The sequence below is a fragment of the Mus caroli genome, chromosome 4 (assembly GCF_900094665.2).
Source record: "Mus caroli chromosome 4, CAROLI_EIJ_v1.1, whole genome shotgun sequence".
In the NCBI taxonomy this organism is placed as follows: domain Eukaryota; kingdom Metazoa; phylum Chordata; class Mammalia; order Rodentia; family Muridae; genus Mus; species Mus caroli.
In genome coordinates, this window is record NC_034573.1 from 93,006,883 (window position 1) to 93,027,881 (window position 20,999).

The window sequence follows — 20,999 nt, forward strand, 5'->3', positions numbered from 1 at the left end:
TCCTTCCATCAGAGTCGTGGATACATTCGCTGTACCCCTGGCAATTCCACACGTTAAGACATCTGGTAACTTCTATTCACCCCATCCTTATCTCTTCTCAGTTTTGTCTTACCAGACACATCCTGACACTGCTAATTCATCTCTGACTGCCATTCACTACAACAGCAGATGCCTGCCCTCGGGTCTCCCAGGAGCTCAGATAGTGAAGCAGGGCCACCTTGAGATGTTTAAAGAGTGTTTGTGTGTGTGTGTGTGTGTGTGTGTGTGTGTGTGTGAGAGAGAGAGAGAGAGAGAGAGAGAGACAGAGAGACAGAGAGACAGAGAAAGAGAGAGAGATGAGAGAATGTATGCATGTGTCTGTCTGTGTATCCATTTTCTTCACCCTGGTCTTCCCAAGGGTTTTCATATCAGATAGATGAAAGTTTGAAAAAGCTTGATTTTTCTGAGGGATTTAGATGAAGTAGACACAGTGGTCAGAGTTATTGGGAAAATAAGAAAAACATTTATAACTCTGAGAAAGGTTAGTCACCAAGCTCTCAGGGAAAGCTGGGAACCTTTGAAGACATTTTAGAAGTTGTGGTATAGAAGTCTCTGGGTGTGGTGGTGCATGCCTTTCATCCTAGCACTCGAGAGGCAGAGGCTGGTAAATCTTTGTGAGCTGGAGACCAGACTGGTCTACAAATTCAGTCCTTGAGTCCAGGATAGCCAGGGCTTGTTACACAGAGAAACTGCCTTGAGGGGAAAAAGAAAATCTCTGGAAGCTGTTGGGTCTTGGTGGAATAACTAGACAGTGTACCTAGGGTTGATGTTGATGGGCAAGCCTGCCATTTGGAAAGGAAGCTGGAATACTCTGATGTCTCTCTCTGGTGTCTATCTCTCACCATCTCTCAGTTCACTTCATAACACTTGACTTTTGGCATTTGAGAGCACACAGCAGGAGGATTCTGAGAAAGGTGGTTTCTAGCATGCCTATCTTGGTGGAGTTACAATCCAGTGTGTTTATTAGTCTGCCATGGAGCATCCAAAAAATGGCAGTCAATGAGCTAGCCCTCCGTCCCACACTGTTCTGCTGAGCCTAGCAAATGTTGTCACTGGTTAACATTTTGAGAGCCAAGCAATGTTGAGAAAAGGAAATATATCTATTGCCTGGATCCCTTCATCATTTTACCTCTGTGAGTGTCTGTTGAGATGAGGTCAGAACTCAGTCATGTCTTTTACTCTAAAACAGACCCCTCGCCCATCTTAGTCCTTGCCAAGCAATGACTGATCGTCTGATTCTCAAATGATGTATCCCAAGAATTTTATTTCTTTCCTTCAGCATTGAAGAAGTGTCGTGAAATTCCATTTTATCTGGATATAATGTCTTAAAACAGAAGTAAGCGGGCCACAGTGGCACATCTCTCTAATCCCAGCACTCAGGAAGCAGAGGCAGAGACCTCTCTGAGTTGGAAGCCAGGATTTCCTGCATAGCAAACTTTAGGCCAGCCAGAGTTACACAGTAAAGACCCTGTCTCATTCCTTTCATTAAAAAGAAGGAATAATGGTAGATGATACATTAAATTTAGCAAAATAGAAATGAACTCTTGATGTTAAAAAGAGTCTTGCTTCACAGGGGAAAAGCTAACAGCATATATGTCTGGTGATCTCTGAAATCTTCAGGTTCTTTAAGGACTGAATAGCTCATAGTTCGCTGTTGTAATCTTCAAGACAAAATCTTTTGGAAGTGCAATGGTAGTCTCACTAACAACTGAAAGCACTTGAACTTGTTTACAGTGCTGTGCCCATGTGAGATCAGTTACTAATCCTTTTGACTATATGCCAACAATAGCAAACTAAAAAAAAAAAGGTTTATTAAATTTATTTTTGCGCTATGGAGTACAGATGTTGTAGAACAATACATCCCACTCTGCTTAAATCTTTTTACAAAGTTTTCAATACCCTGTAAATATAAAAAATATACATTAAATAAATCAAATTTAGTATTATCCTAACAATATCAAGCATAAAGACATTTGTAATTAAAATGAGCTTGAAGACGAGGGTTTAGAAGCCTTGCTAAATGCAGACCATAATTCTTTCATTTGGTTTCCTGGGTTTTTGGCCAGTGGTTTTACGGGCGAAGACGTAAGGAACGAAATGGTAGAGTTCTTTAAAACTCTCCAAAGTTCATCCACTCCTTTAAATTAAATGCAGACCTGTTAACTATTACTTTTGCTTTCAGATATTAAGCGCAGCAAAGAATCTAAATCTTGCAATTAAATGTCTAGGAAGAGCGCATCCTTCTCCATGTGTTTTTCATCAGAGCCTTTTGAAGAATCCCTTTGTGCTTTTGACTGTTTGAAGCAATTTCATACTTTGGCTTACAGTGGGAACTGGTATCATCCTGGGTCTCTCTCATCCCTATAAAGACCCCTTGGATGCTGCAAGTCTTCATCTATTTGTTCTGAGTTTTTGTTCACTTTTGTTTTGGTTTTGGTTTTGTTTGTTTAAGACAGGGTCTCACTCTATAGCTCTGGCTGAACTCACTAAGTAGACCAGACTGCCCACTCCCCACCCCCAACCCCTGAGTGCTAGGATTAAAGGCATGCACCAGCCCTGTAAGTCCAAGACCTCATTTGTATCCATAGTGGATCTAAATGGTAAACTGCTACCTGGAGATAACCAAGCTTCTTCCTTGTTTTTGATCGCAGATGGGGTAACTGGTTTGAAAGAGTTGGCGTTCCTCAGGGATCTGGCTGAACAGAACTCTGGGAAGTATGGAATCCCAGACCGGACAGCCTTGCCTGTGATCAAAGGCAGCATGATGGTGCTGAACCAGCTGAGCAACCTGGAGACCACAGTCGGCAGGTTCTACACTAACCTTCCCAACCGAATGATTGACGAGGCTGTCTTCAGCCTCCCCTTCTCTGATGAGATGGGAGATGGTAAGTCTAGAGAGAATGTCCTTCTATGTGGAAGAGGTACAGGACACTACAAGACCAAGAAAAGCATGCCGTTTTTATGTTTTAAGATTTACTTAGAGCCCCCAGATTGCAGCATGGTTAGAGATCGGAGAGATTGCCTTGTGTTGGCTTCGGGAAGACACGTCTATATCCACGAAGGCAGCAGGACTTTCCCTGCCTACAGTGGAGGCAGGAGAGTCTGGTGCTCAGCTGGCTTCTTGGAGCCATGGACTCCCCATTCCACACCTTTCTCCCTGTGGAGTTTACTTGTCTGCCTTTCCCTTTCCGGTTATTCTGTTGTCTCCTGTGCCATGTGAGAGAAGTCTAATCTGTATATTTTAAAAAATTGTGACCGGGCAGTGTTGGTACATGCCGTTAATCCCAGCACTTGGGAGGCAGAGGCAGAGGCAGGAGATTTCTGAGTTCAAGACCATCCTGGATTACAGAGTGAGTTCCAAAATAGCCAGAGCTACACAGAGAAACCCTGTCTCGGAATAAAGAAAAAAAAGAAATAAAGAGAGAAAGAAAGGGAAGGGAAGGGAAGGGAAGGGAAAGGAAAGGAAAGGAAAGGAAAGGAAAGGAAAGGAAAGGAAAGGAAAGGAAAGGAAAGGAAAGGAAAGGAAAGGAAAGGAAAATTGCTTTCAAAACAGGAGTATGAGACAATAGGTTCCTGAGACAGTGTGGTCGACAAAACCTACAATAGTCACTGTCTGGCCCATCACACTCCAGCGTGGGAACTGGCCTCTGGGGCTAGAAGTGCATTTCTATGGAAATTTGATTTTCCTTTGGCTACTTAGGGTTCCGTGTGATCAGTACTTGTACCTTTCTAACTTTGCCCCTCTCTGTCTTGGGGTTTTTGAAAAGATACGTTGATGAGTTATCACAGCCATTTCTTTCTTTCTTTTTCTTTTCTTTTTTTTTTTTTTTTTTTTGTTTTTCGAGACAGGGTTTCTCTGTATAGCTCTGGCTGTCCTGGAACTCAATCTGTAGACCAGGATGTCCTGGAACTCAGAAATCTGCCTGCCTCTGCCTCCTGAGTGCTGGGATTAAAGGTGTGTGCCACCACCGCCCAGCTACAGCCATTTCTTTTATGAATCCCTATTTTAGTCCAGCATCCCCTAGAAATCAGTAAAGTTGGTTCCTTTGCTCTGAGTCCTGTGAGCATCATTGAGGGATCTTATGCTGGGTGTCACATGTCTAATCCAGTACAGCAGGAATGCAACTCAAGATTGTTTTTAGACTCCTTATCTAGAGTGTATTGGCGTACACCTGAATCTCGTTGCTTTACCAGATATATTCAGCACTGCATCGTTTTCTATTAATTCTAAGTAGCATGGCTTACATAGGAAAGTAGGGGGGACTCACCCATGTTTAAATTAACTACAATATTTGACCGGCCAAAGGACCCTCTTCACTTCCTTTGTCCCACTTTTATGCAGTTGGCTAGGGCAGTGCTTAGGACCTGGACCACAGAAACCTTTTTCCAGCAGAACCTGGGACCAGTGTTCGTAATCCTCATGATTCACAAGAGCCCAGCTCCAACCTTGGTCCAGAGTTCCTGTGCCGTTCTTTGATTCTATTTTTAACCCACAGGTTTGATCATGACTGTGAGTAAACCCTGTTACTTTGGAAACCTCCTCCTGGGAATCGTAGGTGTGGACGTGAATCTGGCTTACATCCTTGAAGATGTGACATATTACCAAGACTCTTTAGCTTCCTATACTTTCCTCATAGATGACAAAGGTAATTGACAAAGAGTTAATCATGAGAAATAATACTTTCATTGCAACTTAAAGAAAACAGCCTGTGGATATTCTTGTATTGATAAATGAAGTGGAATAAGGAGAGTTCTCAAAGAACTGACATCACCAGGACCACTCTGGCAGTGGAAATGGGTCCTAGAGATGGCCAAGTTTATTCACAAACCATGAGGTCATGCTATGCTGGGTTGTGAGATTGTTGGTTTTTAGAACATCAAGAAGTTAGTTAGACTTGGGGGGCGGTACATAGCGCATAGAATGAGGTTTTGATGGCTTTTTGTTAGTATTCTTATCTCTATATTTCCTGGCAGGAAGGTTTATATATAGCAGATTAGAACATTCAATAAGATGAAAACCAAAAAGACAAATACCCCCTAAATAGCCTCAATTAGACAAATGTTCGGTAATCTAAGACCTCTTTCAACGCTTCAGGAGTTTTATGAGAGCTCACATAAAACAGGGTGAGTTTTATTGGACTACTAAGGTATACACATGGCTTCTAAACGCTGGCAGCCATCCCAGATGGTCCCCAGTTCTAACCAGTGATGGGCATGCTTGTTAGAACCAACACCTTCCTACATCGTCCTTATAACGTGTCTTGTTCTGTGATTTCAGGGTATACACTTATGCATCCATCTCTCACCAGGCCATACTTACTGTCAGAGCCTCCCCTTCATACTGACATCATACATTATGAAAACATCCCCAAGTTTGAATTGGTTCGGCAAAATATCCTAAGGTAAGAGTTGGTGAGGTGTGTGCAGTATTTCATGTTTTCTAAGAAGGGGACCCATTGAAGGTTACATGTGTTTGCCACGGGGTGTAAGGCAAGTATAGAGATTATCTTGTTACCACTGGTTTTCTGAGTAGTTTTTTTATACTCGTAGGAGCCAAGGTGAAGGCTCAGTGGGTGAAGGCGCTTGCCACGCAGGTTTGGCAATCCAGAAACCACATAAAGGTGGAACAAAAGAATGGACTCCAACAGTCATCCTCTAAACTACACACTTGCACCATGGCAACCCCCAGCCCTCACACACACATGCACACACATGTTCCTAACACATATGCAACAATAATAAAGAAAGTTAGATTAGAAAACAGGACTTTAAAGAAGAGCAGCCAGAATCTGAGATGAAACAGGAAAAGCCTCTCAAACTTGGTTAAAGGCAATGTCCCATCCACCAAATTTCACACTTACATTGAGTTGAATTGTAAAATAAGGTATGTGCTAGCTTATTTCTAGAAAGTCCGATGTTTAGCCCAAACCGAAATGTATTAGCAAAATAAACAGGTAAGATGAGGACCAGTGATGAGCTTATCAGCATAGTGTCCAACAGCACTTTATGCAGCGCTCTCTCTTAAAATACAAACAGATTGGATGCTTTCCAACTGTGATATGTTATTTTGGCAGACGGTAACCTATGGAGAAATGAGTCTCTGCGGCCATTGGTTGAAAATTAATAAGTGAGCGATTTGAAACAAGTCAGTCTCTGGAAAGAATTAGCACTGGGGGCAGGGTAGAGGCGGAGGATGGCTTTTAATGCAGGGCTGACATAATGCTTTTACAAAATTGAAAAATCTCGCATTGCGTCTTTCAAAAGTGATGAGTTTCAACGCTGTTCAGGAGCAGGCGGTGCCCATTGGCTCCCGGCTTCTTCCTCTCCTTTAATTAAGTGCTTAATTCTCTCTCTTGCCCAAGGCATTGAGTTCTCTTTTTCCACACAGCCTCCCTCTTGGCAGCCAGATTATTACTGTCCCTGTGAACTCGTCCCTGTCTTGGCACATCAACAAGTTGAGGGAGACTGGGAAGGAGGCCTACAATGTGAGCTACGCCTGGAAGATGGTGAGTGATCGGAAGTCCTGTGGGTCTGATGGGCCACGAAGTCCAGCTCAGTGTTCTTCTCACAGGCACGGTGGAGAATGCGGGCCAGCCTATGTGACTAACTAGATTTAGAGAGATGGAGAGAGAAGACATTCCACAGATGGTTTATATTTTTTTCCCTTTCTTGTTTAGAAAACCGGTAATTGTTCATGACAAAGAGATCAAATCATATGAAAGGATATGAAAGGAAAAAAATAAGATTCTCCCCTTCCCACCCTTGACCCATTTCCCATCATAACCACTTCAGTCCGGTTTTCAGGATTTCTTTCCTGCACAAACAAGTGTCTGTGTGTACACATACATGAGGTTCATTAGTGACTGTATGAATTTATGTAGTTAGAACAAAGCTCTATGATTTTTTTATTACAGTTACTTATTTGTACGTGTGTGGACACATGGAGGCCAAAGGACAACCTGTGATAGTTGGTTCTCTACTTCCACCAGGACAGACCTATGGCATCACAGTTGGCAGAACTGAGCCACTGGCTGAGCCACCTGCAGACCTTTTTTTTTTTTTTTTTTAAGATTTATTTGTTTTATGTATATGAGTACACTGTAGCTGTCTATAGACATACCAGAAGAGGGCATCAGATCTCATTATAGATATAGATTATTTTCTTTAGTTTGTTTGGTCTTGTTTTTTATTGTTTTTATTTTTAAATTTAAACTTAGTAGCAAATCAGGGTTTAAAAAGAAGATATAAGGCTGGAGAGATGGCTCAGCGGTTAAGAGCACTGACTGCTCTTCCAGAGGTCCCGAGTTCAATTCCCAGCAACCACATGGTGGCTCACAACCATCTGTAATGAGAATGTCCTCTTCTGGTGTGTCTGAAGACAGTGACAATGTACTCATACATGAAATAAATAGATAATTCTTTTAAAAAGAAAAAAAAAGATATAAATACATAAATGCCCTCTGTGATGATTCAAGGAAATGAGGCCTTAGATTAGAGATTAGAGTGTGTCCTCAGCACAGACAGATTGACAGTGTAGCATGACTAGGGTATGATCAGGTCACACTGGGCCTGAGAGTCATAGAGAAACAGATGACAACACTCTCTTTTATCAACATGGCAAAGCAATGTTATTGGGTGATCCAAGGTTCTACAACCAGTAGAAGCAACGATGTTCTCGTTTAGTCCCAAATTTTAATTACTGAACTTAAAATGCAGTCGTGCTTGCCATTCTCACCAACCTCCATGATCTGGGTCAGTCACTTTCCCTGGCTGTTTGATGCAGTCACAGGGCAGGGTAGGCAGAGGTGTGTGGCTGATGCCAACATCAACATACTGTGGTTAGCATAAGTAGAAATATCTACGTTAAAATATGATGAAAGCTATGGTATAGTGAACCCCTAAAGTATAGCTGAGCTCTTCCTTGCAATACTGCAGTTGACTGTCTGATACATGTTCGTGTGGCTGACAGCCTCAGTAGGCTACTTCACCCCAATGGCACCAGGGACCATGAACCCTACATTATATTGTGACATCTCTGTGGCATCAGGACAGCCTTTGTTGGTATAAATCAGTGGTTGGTTTATGACTCTCGGGAAGACATTTCCTCGCTGAATTTTGTTCAAACATCTATTTCTAAGACAAAGTGGATCTGAAAGTACACAGAGTTTAAATACTCTAGACTGAGCTGTAGCACCTGCCTATCACGAACAGAAATGCTGACCCAGGTATCCTGGGCAAGAGTACCATGTGCTTCCTGTGAGTTTAAACAAGTGAGAGTGTTCATCTCCAGCCTGGGGAAGAGACACTGTTTGTAGGGAACAAAATAAGTATGCTGGATTCTGTGGTGTCTGCTCCTGAGCCCTTCTCTTAGTGAAGATTCAGAATTGGTTGAAAATAGTCAACTCCCTGAACACTTCTATAAAACCAATAACGCTTGTTTTTTCTCTTTGGGCTAGAGGATGTACCTAGCACCATGGGCACACTAGTCAAGCACTCCATCACTGAGCCGTAGCCCAGTTCCTCTTGTGCATTTAAAGCCAGAGTAGAAATTAACACTGCACTCTACTGGTGTTGTCACACACACACATGCACACATGCCGACACACACACGTGGGCTCGCACAAGCTCACATGTGCACAGGCACATCTACATGTCCATTAACCCATCTAATCCTGACAAACCAGGGTCACAGTTGCCAACAGACTCCTTTTCCCTTCATTCATTAGCTAAAGGATGTGTTACACACAAGTGCCCTGACAAGAGAAAGGAAAACAGACAACCTTCTGTAAAGCCTTACAGCCTTCATACATTAGCATCTTCCCAGTGAGAAAACAAAGACATCAGTAAATAAATACTATATGTAATTTTCTGCATTAGGAATCCATTGCTTACTTGTTTGTTTGTTTTTACAGGTACAGGACACTTCCTTCATTCTGTGTATTGTGGTGATACAACCGGAAATACCCGTCAAACAATTGAAAAACCTCAACACTGTACCCAGCAGCAAGCTCCTGTACCACCGACTGGATCTTCTGGGCCAACCCAGTGCTTGCCTCCACTTCAAGCAGCTGGCAACACTAGGTGATGTTCAGGGGCTCCCCTACTTCCTTCATTATCTTGCTCATTCAGGTCATAAGAATTCATTCCAAACATCTGTTTGAATCCCGCTCCCTGCCTGCCCATCCCCCCAACCCAATACTAAACGTTTGCAGTTCTAGAAATTGCAAAGCAGCCAGGTATGATGGCTCACACCCACAGTGCTGGTAATAATTAGCCTAGAACTGGCAAATCAGTGTGGGCTGAAGGCCAGAGTGGACTGTATATTGAGTTTCCAGACATCCTGGGCTGTTGAGTGAGGACCTATCTCAAGAAACAAAGTTAATAACAACAACAACAACAAAATATACTCCCCCATGCAATAACTCACTAGAGCTTTCGGCCCTATCTAGTGCTAAGTTTGCACCCATCATCAATGTTTCTTCCCACCCCACCCTATCCCACCCTACCCCCACATGAACCTGGCTCTGTTTCCTACCCTTCTACTCTCAACTTGAGCTTTTAGATTCCACCTCAGTGAGAGAGCATGTCATATTTTTCCTTCTCTGCCTGGCTTATTTCATTTAACACAACTATCTCCAGTTTTATACAGTATTTCTCTAATCTATAGCCACATAGTATTACATTGTATTTCTGTACCACATTTTCTGCATTCCTAGTTGATGGACACCTAGGTTGTTTTCATTGGGGTTATCATCTATAACACCACATTGAACATGGGGGGTACCAAATGTATGATCTAACATTCCTTTAGATAACGGAGTGGAAATGCTGAACAACATGATAGCTCTAGTTTACATTTCTAGAGGATCCTCTATAGTGTCTTCCATATTGGCTTATTGTACTAACTTACTCACCTGCTGACCAATGGTATACATGGCTTCCCTTCTGTCCACATCTTCATCAAAAGCATTATCTTTAGTCTTTGGATAAGAACCATTCTGTCTGGGGATAGGTGATTCTGCATTGTAGGAGTGATTTGTAGTCCCTCTTGTTTAGAGATAATAAGTGGTCTATATATTCCCATTGACCAAGCTGATACTTAAGTCATACACACTTGGTTGGCTGTACTGATGTGTGCTAGGTACAGAGGAGGCCTTTATAGCCTGTGTAGTCAATACACTATACGATGGCCACTGTTTAGATAAACAGCTACCTTTTTCCTTGCTGAAAATAGTTATACTTCAAAAAAATTAATGATCACTACACAGCAAGCAAACAGAGTAGAGGGATAGAGGTTAGAAGGAGGTCAAGGGCAGTCTCCATTTTCCAGGTTCCAAATGTGAATAGTGGAATTCCATTTCCTCCTCATTCGTTTCTACAAAGTTCTTCCAGGATACAAGACCAAAACTCCAGGCCAGGCTAAGTGATCTCTTCTGGGGCATACTTCAAAAATGTCAACAATTGAGACAAAGCCTGTGATGTTAGTCATAGAAGGCTGCATCTTACATTTCTTTCTTTGTTTGTTTCAATTTGGGCTCTGAGGTTTCTATGTCTGTTTTATATGAAAAAGACTTTTTTTTTTTTAACATTTTAGTGAAGTGGTTTACAGAAAAGCTAATGTAAGAGTTTTAAGTTCTGATCCAATAAACTGTGCCCTACTGCTAACAGAAGAGGTACTGCCCTGAGACTAGTGACAGAGGGCAAGTTGGAGCCCCTGGTGAGAAAGAAGCAACAGCCTATCTATTTAAATTGCTTGTGCAGATTTCCTCATAGCTACGCTGTCCAATATGTTAACTATTGGCTTGATTTGGTGTTTGTTTTTTGTTTTTGTTTGTTTGCTTGTTTGTTTGTTTTTTGTCCACCATATAAGAGTTAAGCAGGTTACATGGTAACATCATCTGTGAGAGCTATCAAAAGCAATAATGGTGCTTTATGACACATTTTATGACACATTTTAAAATACAATAAGACTTAGCATGGTGTGGTGAGTGCTTTTAATCAATCAGGAAGCAGAAGCAAGCAAATCTGTGTAGCTAGCCTGGTCTACAAAGAGAGTTCCAGGAGGGTTCCAGGCTAGCCCAGGGCTGTACAGTGAGAGCAGTTTAATTAATTAATTAATTAATTAATAGTGTGGTGAAGTTGAACAACAACAAAAATCTTTTATTTATTTATTTATTTATTTATTTATTTATTTATTTATTTATTTATTTTTTCCGTTTTTTGAGACAGAGTTTCTCTGTGTAGCCCTAGCTGTCCTGGAACTCACTCTGTGGACCAGGCTGGCCTCGAACTCAGAAATCCACCTGCCTTTGCCTCCCAAGTGCTAGGATTAAAGGCGTGTGCCACCACGCCCGGCAACAACAAAAATCTTAAATAGAAATTGTAGTTTCACACTATGATTCATTACAAGGATTTTGTCTCAAATAGAAAACTAGTTTCGATGTTAGAGGTAGCACTTAGGGACGTGCGTAAGGGATGCTTATGCTCTCTAAGCTTTGTTTATGCCACGTTTGCCTGCCACCTGTGATGATAATTTTTTAATTTGGTTTTTGCATTGATGCCAACATTTCATCTCTCTTCTTCCTGAATCATAGTACCGATGTGAATTATAATAGGTGTCGCTGATGCTTGCTCCTCTGCAGGCACTGGTAATGCATTGGTAAAGCCCCAGTTGGCGTGGCTGTGGAGAATCCCCGATGTTCTTTCCCTCGCTTTGCCAATGCTTGCCCAACGTTTCATGACCAGGAAATGGCGGACCCCAGCTTTTGTCTACTCTGGCTCCATGACTGTGCTGCACCCTCTTTCTCAGCAAATACACAGCTTGCCTGGCTAAGACGCTCATGACGCCTGAGTCCAGCATTTGTGCCTCTTTGGGCCCACCCCCACCCCGTTTCACTCCTAGGACCACAAGCTCCCTGAAGGGAGAGAATGTGGCTTTTTTTTTTTTCTCTTCCCTTCTTCTTTGCTCCCATTGTCAAGCTCTTTGTGTCCTTGTGGAAGGCACTAAGCCACCGTAGCAGACATGTTGGCAGAGCCTAAGTGATGGCTTTTGTTTGGGCCCCAGATGAAGCCTCTGTGTTCTGAGACCTGCTTTGTTGGGATCTCTTTCAGAAAGTCCAACCGTCATGCTGTCTGCCGGCAGCTTTTCCTCCCCCTATGAGCACCTCAGCCAGCCAGAGACCAAGCGCATGGTGGAGCATTACACGGCCTATCTCAGTGACAACACGCGCCTCATTGCTAACCCGGGGCTCAAAGTACGTACTGGCACAGGCTACATCTCTGGGGCCCCTTTCCACCAGTCTTGGGGGTGGGGGTGGTGCTGGCGATGACACTTTGAAGTATCCAACCCTGCTTGCATCTGGACCTCTGTAGTCAGGAGGCAAAAAGGCAGAGTGTGTGCCCAGGGGGAGACTAGTCAGCTGTGACCCTTTTGATGGATTAAGAAGCCCAGTAGGCCACATGAAGAGTCTACTTCAAGTCTCATATGCACTGGGGGTTTCCAAGTAGGGGGTGTGATAAAGAGACCAGAGAAAATTTCCCACTCCATTGTTCCCATGGTAAAGAAGTATTCTGCTGTCTGTTGAGATAAATATGATATCCAAGCACCAAAAGGAGAGAGGGCTCTGTGTGTCTAATGATTCACCGTAGGAATTTTCAGGCCGGCTGGATGAACAACCGAGGAGTCACACCTCCCCTAACTGTATCCCGTGAACCTTTGTTGCCATCAAGTTTGGCTGTATCCATCTGCTCTGGGAAGGTTTTGAAGAAGTACTTGGGCTTGGCTTCCCTGCGAGAGAACCTTGGGGAGCCCCGCCAGCGGCCTATGCTCTTTTCATGTGTGCTTTTTTAAAGGGGCCCTGCAATGTCTTCCTTTGTTTCTTAGTTCTCTGTCAGAAATGAAGTAATGGCGACCAGCCACGTCACAGATGAATGGATGACACAAATGGAAATGAGCAGCCTGAACACGTACATTGTCCGCCGTTACATAGCAACACCCAATGGCGTCCTCAGAATTTATCCTGGTTCCCTCATGGACAAAGCATTTGATCCCACTAGGAGACAGTGGTGAGTCTGAGGGGCTTCAGTTCCCAATTCCTCCTAAGCCTAGAGAGTCATGATAAGCACATACAGTAATGGGCAGTCATGGGAGATGACACTTTCAAGGGGGTAAAATTATTTCAGTATTATTTTTCTAATATTAGATTTGTGGGCTATGTTTTGACTGCCGTGCCTTTATCTCACTATTGAAATTTTGAGGTCTAACTGCTTTACATGTGTCTATTTTGACTCCTTCCTTGATTCCACCTAATGACTAGAGAGTCATCTTGAACTAAAATACTTGGTCTTACTCCGTGAATTATGGCATCAAATTACACAGCTTATCATATATGACCTATGTGAAATGAACACATTAAATTCAGGAGTATTCTTTTACTTCTGGGCTTTGTTTTCACCCTAAAGCTAGCCAGGCATTGTAGCAGGGAAGCAACATAAGCCAACAACAGAACTGCTTATTCTGTGTTGGGTAACAGCCGACTCACTCAGGGGTCAGCTCTTCATGCCTGTTCCTCACCTGTGCTAAGCCTGGATGGTTTCTTTAGGTTGGTTTATTTCTCTTCCTTTTCTCTATTACCTTCTTAATCATCTGAACTTCAGATCTCACTAAAAGCTCAGAGTCCAGTATGCATTAGAACAGAAAACCTCAATTTCTCAACTCTTTATGTTGTTGCTATCATCAGGCATAAACGTGAGAATCTTAGTGGGTCTGCAGCTCAGTGGCAGAGCACTTGCCTAGCATGGGTAAGCCATGAGTTCAAACCCCAGCTCCTCAAAAAGAAGTAAGGAGCTAGAGAGATCCTTAGTAGTTAATAGTCATCTTTTGCAGAGGACCCAGGTTCAATTCCCAGTCCCACCCACATTGTGGCTCCCAACCATCTATAAATCCACTTCCAGGGGATCTACATCTGACTTCTGCAGGCACCAGGTTTGCACATGGTGCACATGTATACAAACAGGCAAAACATTCATGCATAAAATCCTTTTTTTAAAGATTTATTTACTTATATTATGTATGTAAGCACACTGTAGCTGTACGGTTGTGAGCCTTCATGTGGTTGTTTGGAATTGAATTTGTAGGACCTCTGCTTGCTCCAGTCAACCCCGCTCACTCAGGTCAGCTCTGCATCAGATCTCATTACGGGTGATTGTGAGCCACCATGTGGTTGCTGGGATTTGAACTCAGGACCTTCAGAAGAGCAGTCTGTGCTCTTACCTGCTGAGCTATCTCCCCAGCCCATAAAATCTTTTTTTAATTTAAGGAAGATTTATTTTGATTTTTTAACATGATAACAGCACTGTTTATAATGAGTATTTTAGAGCTACCAACTTGCTGCTCCTTCAAACTTACAGAGTAGTTTATACCCCAAAGCTTATGACTTTTCTTGGGTCTCTGTTAGGTATCTTCATGCAGTAGCCAATCCAGGGCTGATTTCCTTGACGGGCCCTTATCTGGATGTTGGAGGAGCTGGCTATGTCGTGACAATCAGCCATACAATTCACTCATCCAGGTAATTATTTGGATTAATTTTAGTCACTTAAGATCTTCTAAATTTTATTAATTTATTATTTAAATATGTATTCATGTGTGTGTGTGCGTGCATAGGACACACATGGAGGTCAGGACAGCTTGCAGAAAACTACTGATTTCTCTGTACCATTCAAGTGCCAGGGATCAAGTTAGCCCAATGTACCGTTCAAGTGCCAGGGATTTGGTCATCAGGTTAGCCCACTGAGCCATCTCACCAGTCCTTTCCAGTTACCTTTCAAACCCATAAAGAGTTCTGATCCCACATGCAAAGCAGGGTGTATGTGGCAGCCCATAATAGTAATCCCAGTACTCAAGAGGTGAAGACAGGGAATCCCTGGAGCAATGTATAACACACCAGGTCCAGTGGGAGACCTTGCTTCAGTAAATCAAGTGGAGAGTGATGGAGGAAGACCGTTGTTATCACCCCCAGACCTCCATGCAGAGTGCTTAGGTGCCCCTGCACACATGCCGCACACATACACGTGCAGAAAAGAATAGAAATGCCGGCTGGAACATGACTGCTTCTGTTGCTAGAATTGCTTCGTTTTCCAACAAAGGAACATTTTTTTTTTAAACAAGGAACAATGTCCCAAGGCATCAGACTATTTGTATCTGACTCTTTAAAATTATATCAGTTGTTTGCTTTGGTTTTCCGTTTTGTGTTTTTGAAAGTTATCTCTTAAAAATAAGAGCTTCTTGAAAACTGATGTTGCCAGACACTGTCAAGTCAGTCCCACTGGACATACATTAGAATGTGTTGTTTCCTACAACTTAAACCTTCAGTTCTGATGCTGCAGACATCGGGGAAAGTTTGGATGGGAAGGCGCATTGCTTTAATCCCTTTATTATACAAATAGCTATTTTCTCAAAGCAACCAAGAAAGACCACATCTTACTGATCACCTGGCATGATGCCTTGCCGTTTGGAGGAAGCAGATTTTCTTGGTTTCTCAGTGGTGCTCATTATTTATCAAATGATTGATTATTTATCAAATGATTGATTATTTATCAAATGACTGATGCTGGTTATGATTCTTCTGACATAAGTTCATTGAGACAATAATTGGAAAGCAGAGTGGGAGGGAATTCCAGCGTCGGGCCCCTGTCTCTATGGAAAGCCACGCCTGCTGCCAGCCAAATGTGATTCTAGGGCCATTGGTGTCTGCTTGACTCTCAGCTTCTCCCATAACACAGATTTCATCCATAAGCAAGTAGCCCTCCTATGGACAGAGTGCATCCTTCAGTGTTTCTGTTACCGCCATCTGGTGGGTGCGCTTGTGTCTGAAGAGTGAGATGCATCGCCCCCTCCATAAGGTCTGACCAGTTGAGGAAAAGCAAAACAACTGCCTCCTCCCAAGACAGAGTCCATCTCTTTGATGACAGTAAAGGGCTCCAAGGTGGCCTTTCAAAGGTGTCTCATCAGACCTCCTCACAGTAGCTCGTTGTCAAGAGCCTGTCTTTTCTTGTGTGCTTTCAGTGCGTGGGTCAACGCCAGTGTGTGAGTGTATGTGTGTAAGCATTTTTGTTACGGATTAGAGAAGGACAAGAGTTTTGATGTGCTTTGGTGGCCGAGTCTTTATGGTGTCAGTTCCAGTGAAGCATGATGGGAACACAGTGACTTTTCAAATGAGGACAACATCAGATCTCCTGTCTGGTTACCTTCCTGTTTTACCTGTGAGTTCACCAACAACAAAAATCCACTATTTCCATCCCAGACTCCAAGTCACTATGAATATAGATTCCCCCTACCCCCCAAAAGGCATATGCTTTGGTCCTGCTCAAAAGAGAGCCCATAGTGCGAGTATTTTGCTTAGCTGGGTGCAATTTTTCTATTTAGAGCTGTGACTTTTTCTTTTTATCACAGTCTAGATCCAAGTCAGTGGCCTTTTTCATTGCTCATTCAAAGCCCCTGTGGCTTGCACTGATAGATAGGCTTAGCAAAGGTGCCAGCCTGGGAGCCTACTCCCCTCATTTATAGATAGATAGATAGGTAGGTAGGTAGATAGATAGATAGATAGATAGATAGATAGATAGATAGATAGAGATATAGAGATAGATATAGATATAAATAAATATAAATGTACTTTATGTGACTATAAATAATCCCTCTTGCTTCTGTTTCCTCACTAGGCTAGAGGGGTATTATAGCCTATCTCAAATAATTATCTTAATGATTACATTAAACAATACATAAAGCTCATAGGACAGTGCCTTGAACGTGGGAAGTGGGTCGACTGATAGATAAATAGCAGGTAATGTTCAGGCATTGACCTTGTGACTTTGAACTGGTCAGAAGAAACAGCTGACCCAGACACTCCACGCGTCTAAACCAGAGCCACCCACTCCTGGTTTCACATGTGCTTTGGTAGCAAGTTAGGGGAGAGCTTTCTAACTCAGCGCTCAGCAGTCACAGATCGGAGCTCTCTTCATTCTTCCATAAGCATTTCTAGTTGCCTGCCGATCTAGCTGGGCATTCTTGATTCTATGATAACACTGCTGGAGATAAAGAGTCTGGTCACATGATCTCAACAATCAAAATCACAAAAATGGATTACCAGCAGCCTGGTCCATTATCCTCAGAATTGTAGATTTGGCTGCATAGTTCTATATAATTCTTTGAGTTGCTATGGTAACAGTATACCTGTCTACAATTCAGATAAAACACAGATCTATGCTTCAGAATCTATTGGTTCTACAGGCACAGGTAGCCGCCATCCAAAGGAGGTTTAGGAATAGAATGAGCATATCCCCAACTCCCTGAGCAGCACAGGGGCAGCTGTGTAGTACTGTAGAAAAGAGCTAGCCTCGGGAACTACTCTGGAGACAGGGAAACAATGATATTTAAGTCTTTTAACCAGTCCCAGGCTAATGTTTCCATTCATAAAATACAAACTACAATTCTTTCCTAGCTTCTTTCACAGGAAGTAAATAGTTTAAAACTGCTTACAGCCCTTAAGACCTGACTTAATGACTAAGACCATATGCTTTGGAAATCGAGAGGTTTTATCCATGTGTACACTCGTACCATGATGTTGGCCAAGTGCCTCTCTCTTGCAAGCGTCAGTGTCCTTAATTCAATAAACCTCCAAAGATAACCATAGTAGGGGCTGGAGAGATGGCTCAGCCGCTAGGAGCACTTATTCTTGTAGAAGACCCAATTTGATTACCAACATGAGTTTCAGAGAGCAAGTCATGTACATGGTACACATATATAACGTGTGTAGATACGCATACACAGACAATAAAAATAAAGGTAACTGTGAGAGAGGGTTGGGGTTTTCCCTCAGTTCATAGAGCACCTGCTGAGCTCCTATGCAGTATCTCCCACTCCCACTCCCTCTCCCCCTGATCTGGGAGAAACGAAACAGGCCAACATGAAATAGTCAGGAATGTCATTTTTTTCTTTTGGTATTTTCCTGGCAATCAGGCAGGTAGGTGATAATGGCTGTTCGGCTCTCAATGCTACATATTGGACAAACCCTGCTGTTCTCCACTGAATGGCTTCTGCTTTAACATATGATGGTGAGGGAGCTTGCTAATCATGAGCACTGTCACTTCTGGTTCCAAGAGCAGACTTATTTTGTAAAAGTACTACTCTTATCTTCATCTTTATATGAAAAACTGAAGCTTTAGGAAGGCCAAATAGCAGTCAGGAGTCCCATAAATAAAGCCAGTTATGCCAGAACTTGACTCCATATCTACCAAAAAGTTAGCCAGGAGTGTCAGGCTCTACTGCCCAACTTTACTTGTGGACTCTCCCTCTTGGAGAATAATAGTATTATAGAATAGAGGGCTTGCTGGTCTGCAATGCAGAAGACTCATTCTTAAATGTAACTGTGTTTTGAGTAGTCAGTCCACCATGGAGTTATGGGAAGAAAACTAGACAGTGTTCCTGATAAGTGTTGTGTGGCCTTACTATGCTTGCTCAACCTCTGAGACAACTGTTTCCTTTCTAGCAAAATGCAGGAAGTAATGAATGGCAGTCACACATGTTCCTTTTCTAGAAGTCTGCTGAAAGTAACTATAGGGCCTGTGAAATGGGTCAGAGGATCAGGGCTCCTGCTGCAAACCCAGTGGCCTGAGTTTGATCCTTGGGGCCAGGTGGTAGAGAGAGCGGTGACTCACCCACGTTATCTTCTACATGCATACTGTGACAAACATGCGCCCACATACATCTACACACATACAAATATACATGCTTATGTATGTACATACCTATAAGCATGCATGCATACATACATAATTATTTTAAAATTTGTTTTAAGTAGCAAGACCAGCCACCTCTCACATGTCTGCACTGATATTTTGCTCAAAAAAAAAAAAAAAAAATCCATGAACTTATGAACTTGGTGGGTGACCATATTCTACAACTATTCATGTTTAGCACTGGTCTTGTTCAAAAAGCCATAATGAAACTCTTAATGTTTCCCCTCAAGCCATCTTTATGTTGTATTCAGCATTTGTAGGCACAGGAGATGGGGAGGGCATGTATTTCTGGTACCTGGTATGTGACCCTTACTCTCATTGGTTCCTTTCATATGAAGTACACAGCTGTCTTCCGGGCACACCGTGGCTGTGATGGGTATCGACTTCACACTGAGGTACTTCTACAAGGTTCTGATGGACCTCTTACCAGTTTGTAACCAAGATGGTGGCAACAAAATAAGGTAAGCCCTCCAGGGAAACCACTTCCTGTCTACTGCCTAAATGAGTACTAGGTGTGAGCAAATCAGTACTAGGTGTGGACCACGTCAAGACAGGAGATTGTGTTCATGGCCTGGCTATCCTACTAAGGCAGGGTTTTATTGTCTTCTTTCCCCTCCCCTCCCCTCCCCTCCTCTTTCTACATATGTATGCTCACATGCACACATACACACACACACACCTATGCACACACATGCACACACACACACGTAGAGGTCAGAGACTAACTTCAGGTGTCTGAGACAAGCTCCCTTAATTCATGACTGCAAACACCAGGGTACCTGGTCTACGAGCTTTCGAGGATTCTGTTACAGTGAATTAGTTAAATGACTTTGGCTCCCTGCACGCTGCACCGGCCCAAGAGCTCTCTGGATTTGCGAATTTAAGACAGACAGACAGACACACACACACACACACACACACACACACACACACCAGCTAATTTTGATATGCCTTGTCTAGCTCAATGGCTTGGTACTTCTGAACCTCCCCGTGGTTTGCACACACTTCCCTCCAATATTCCTGGCTTAACACCTTGTAAATCTATGTTTTATCTTTGCTGCCCTGTTACCTTCTGGGCACCCCCCACAGGGCTGAATTCCCTCTACACATATTGTTGGATGTTTTCTCTCCTGCACCCAACAATCAATCCGATCCTCCTCCCTCTTAGTCACGGCGAGTCTCCCCTTCTTCCCCTCTCTCTTGGTTCCTTAGCACACAATCTAAAAGTCCCACCCTGTCTCCCTGCTCAGCCAATAGCTATATGGCAATTCTTTATTATCAATCGAAGTCCGCTGGGGCCAGGGACCCTCGAGTCTGGAAGCACAGCCTTTGGGAGCTGAAATAAGACAAAGCATTACAACCAATTCCCAACAAGATTCTGATTACAGATATGTGCTATTGTACTGAGCTTTCCATGAGTCTGGGCAATCACAAGACAAGTGGTTTTCCCCCTGAGCCATCTCCCCAGCCTTCCTTTCTTTCCCTTTTTGAAGGTGCACGCATGTTTATTATTTAGGCAAGCAGACGCAGCACAAAGCAAGAGGAATAGCGTTGGGCCCCAAAGTCTTGTTTCTCTAGGAGTGGGTGATTAGAAGCGCCCCTCAACACTGGCATTGGGAAGACCAGAGGGCACTTTCTCTCAGGCAGCACTTTTGATGTTAACTTAGTCATTAAGCCAATCTTTGCAAAATTTCAGCTGCTTAGACTGCACTTTTACATCTTCCCCAAAAGAGGCTCACAGAACTATGAGACGGTGCCTCCTGAATTTCAAAAGAAAATGTCTGATCAAAGCAAGGGCATTCCCTTGATTCAGTGCAGGCTGCTTTTAAAAATAGCTTCTTAGTTCAGTCTTGTGCTCCCCGCTTCGTGTCACTGTTGAATTTCACATTGGTGTTTAATGGGCGCACTCAGGGATCCTGGCCACTGCTATGGGGAACAAAACAGAGCATAGTCTTGATTAAAGAAGTCTAGTGCTACTTACTACTTAATGTTGCTACCAGTATGCTCATATGTACTGAGTGTCAGATTCTGTTTATGTTTGTGTCTGTAAATACTTGTTACTTCTTTCCTAAAAGAAAGGAAGGAAGGAAGGAAGGAAGGAAGGAAGGAAGGAAGGAAGAAAGAAAGAAAGAAAGAAAGAAAGAAAGAAAGAAAGAAAGAAAGAAAGA

General features: G+C 42.9%; 1 protein-coding gene across 1 annotated transcript in view; it reads left to right on the plus strand.

Moving 5' to 3' along the window:
* Positions 1-20,999, plus strand: part of Cachd1 (cache domain containing 1) — a 220,649-nt gene that overhangs the window by 177,586 nt on the left and 22,064 nt on the right. The window contains exons 9-17 of the mRNA XM_021160262.2: positions 2,691-2,924; positions 4,536-4,685; positions 5,318-5,441; positions 6,428-6,545; positions 8,952-9,120; positions 12,151-12,293; positions 12,923-13,104; positions 14,496-14,606; positions 19,170-19,292. Coding sequence (XP_021015921.1) covers positions 2,691-2,924; positions 4,536-4,685; positions 5,318-5,441; positions 6,428-6,545; positions 8,952-9,120; positions 12,151-12,293; positions 12,923-13,104; positions 14,496-14,606; positions 19,170-19,292 — 1,354 coding nt within the window. The remainder of the gene's footprint in view (positions 1-2,690; positions 2,925-4,535; positions 4,686-5,317; positions 5,442-6,427; positions 6,546-8,951; positions 9,121-12,150; positions 12,294-12,922; positions 13,105-14,495; positions 14,607-19,169; positions 19,293-20,999) is intronic.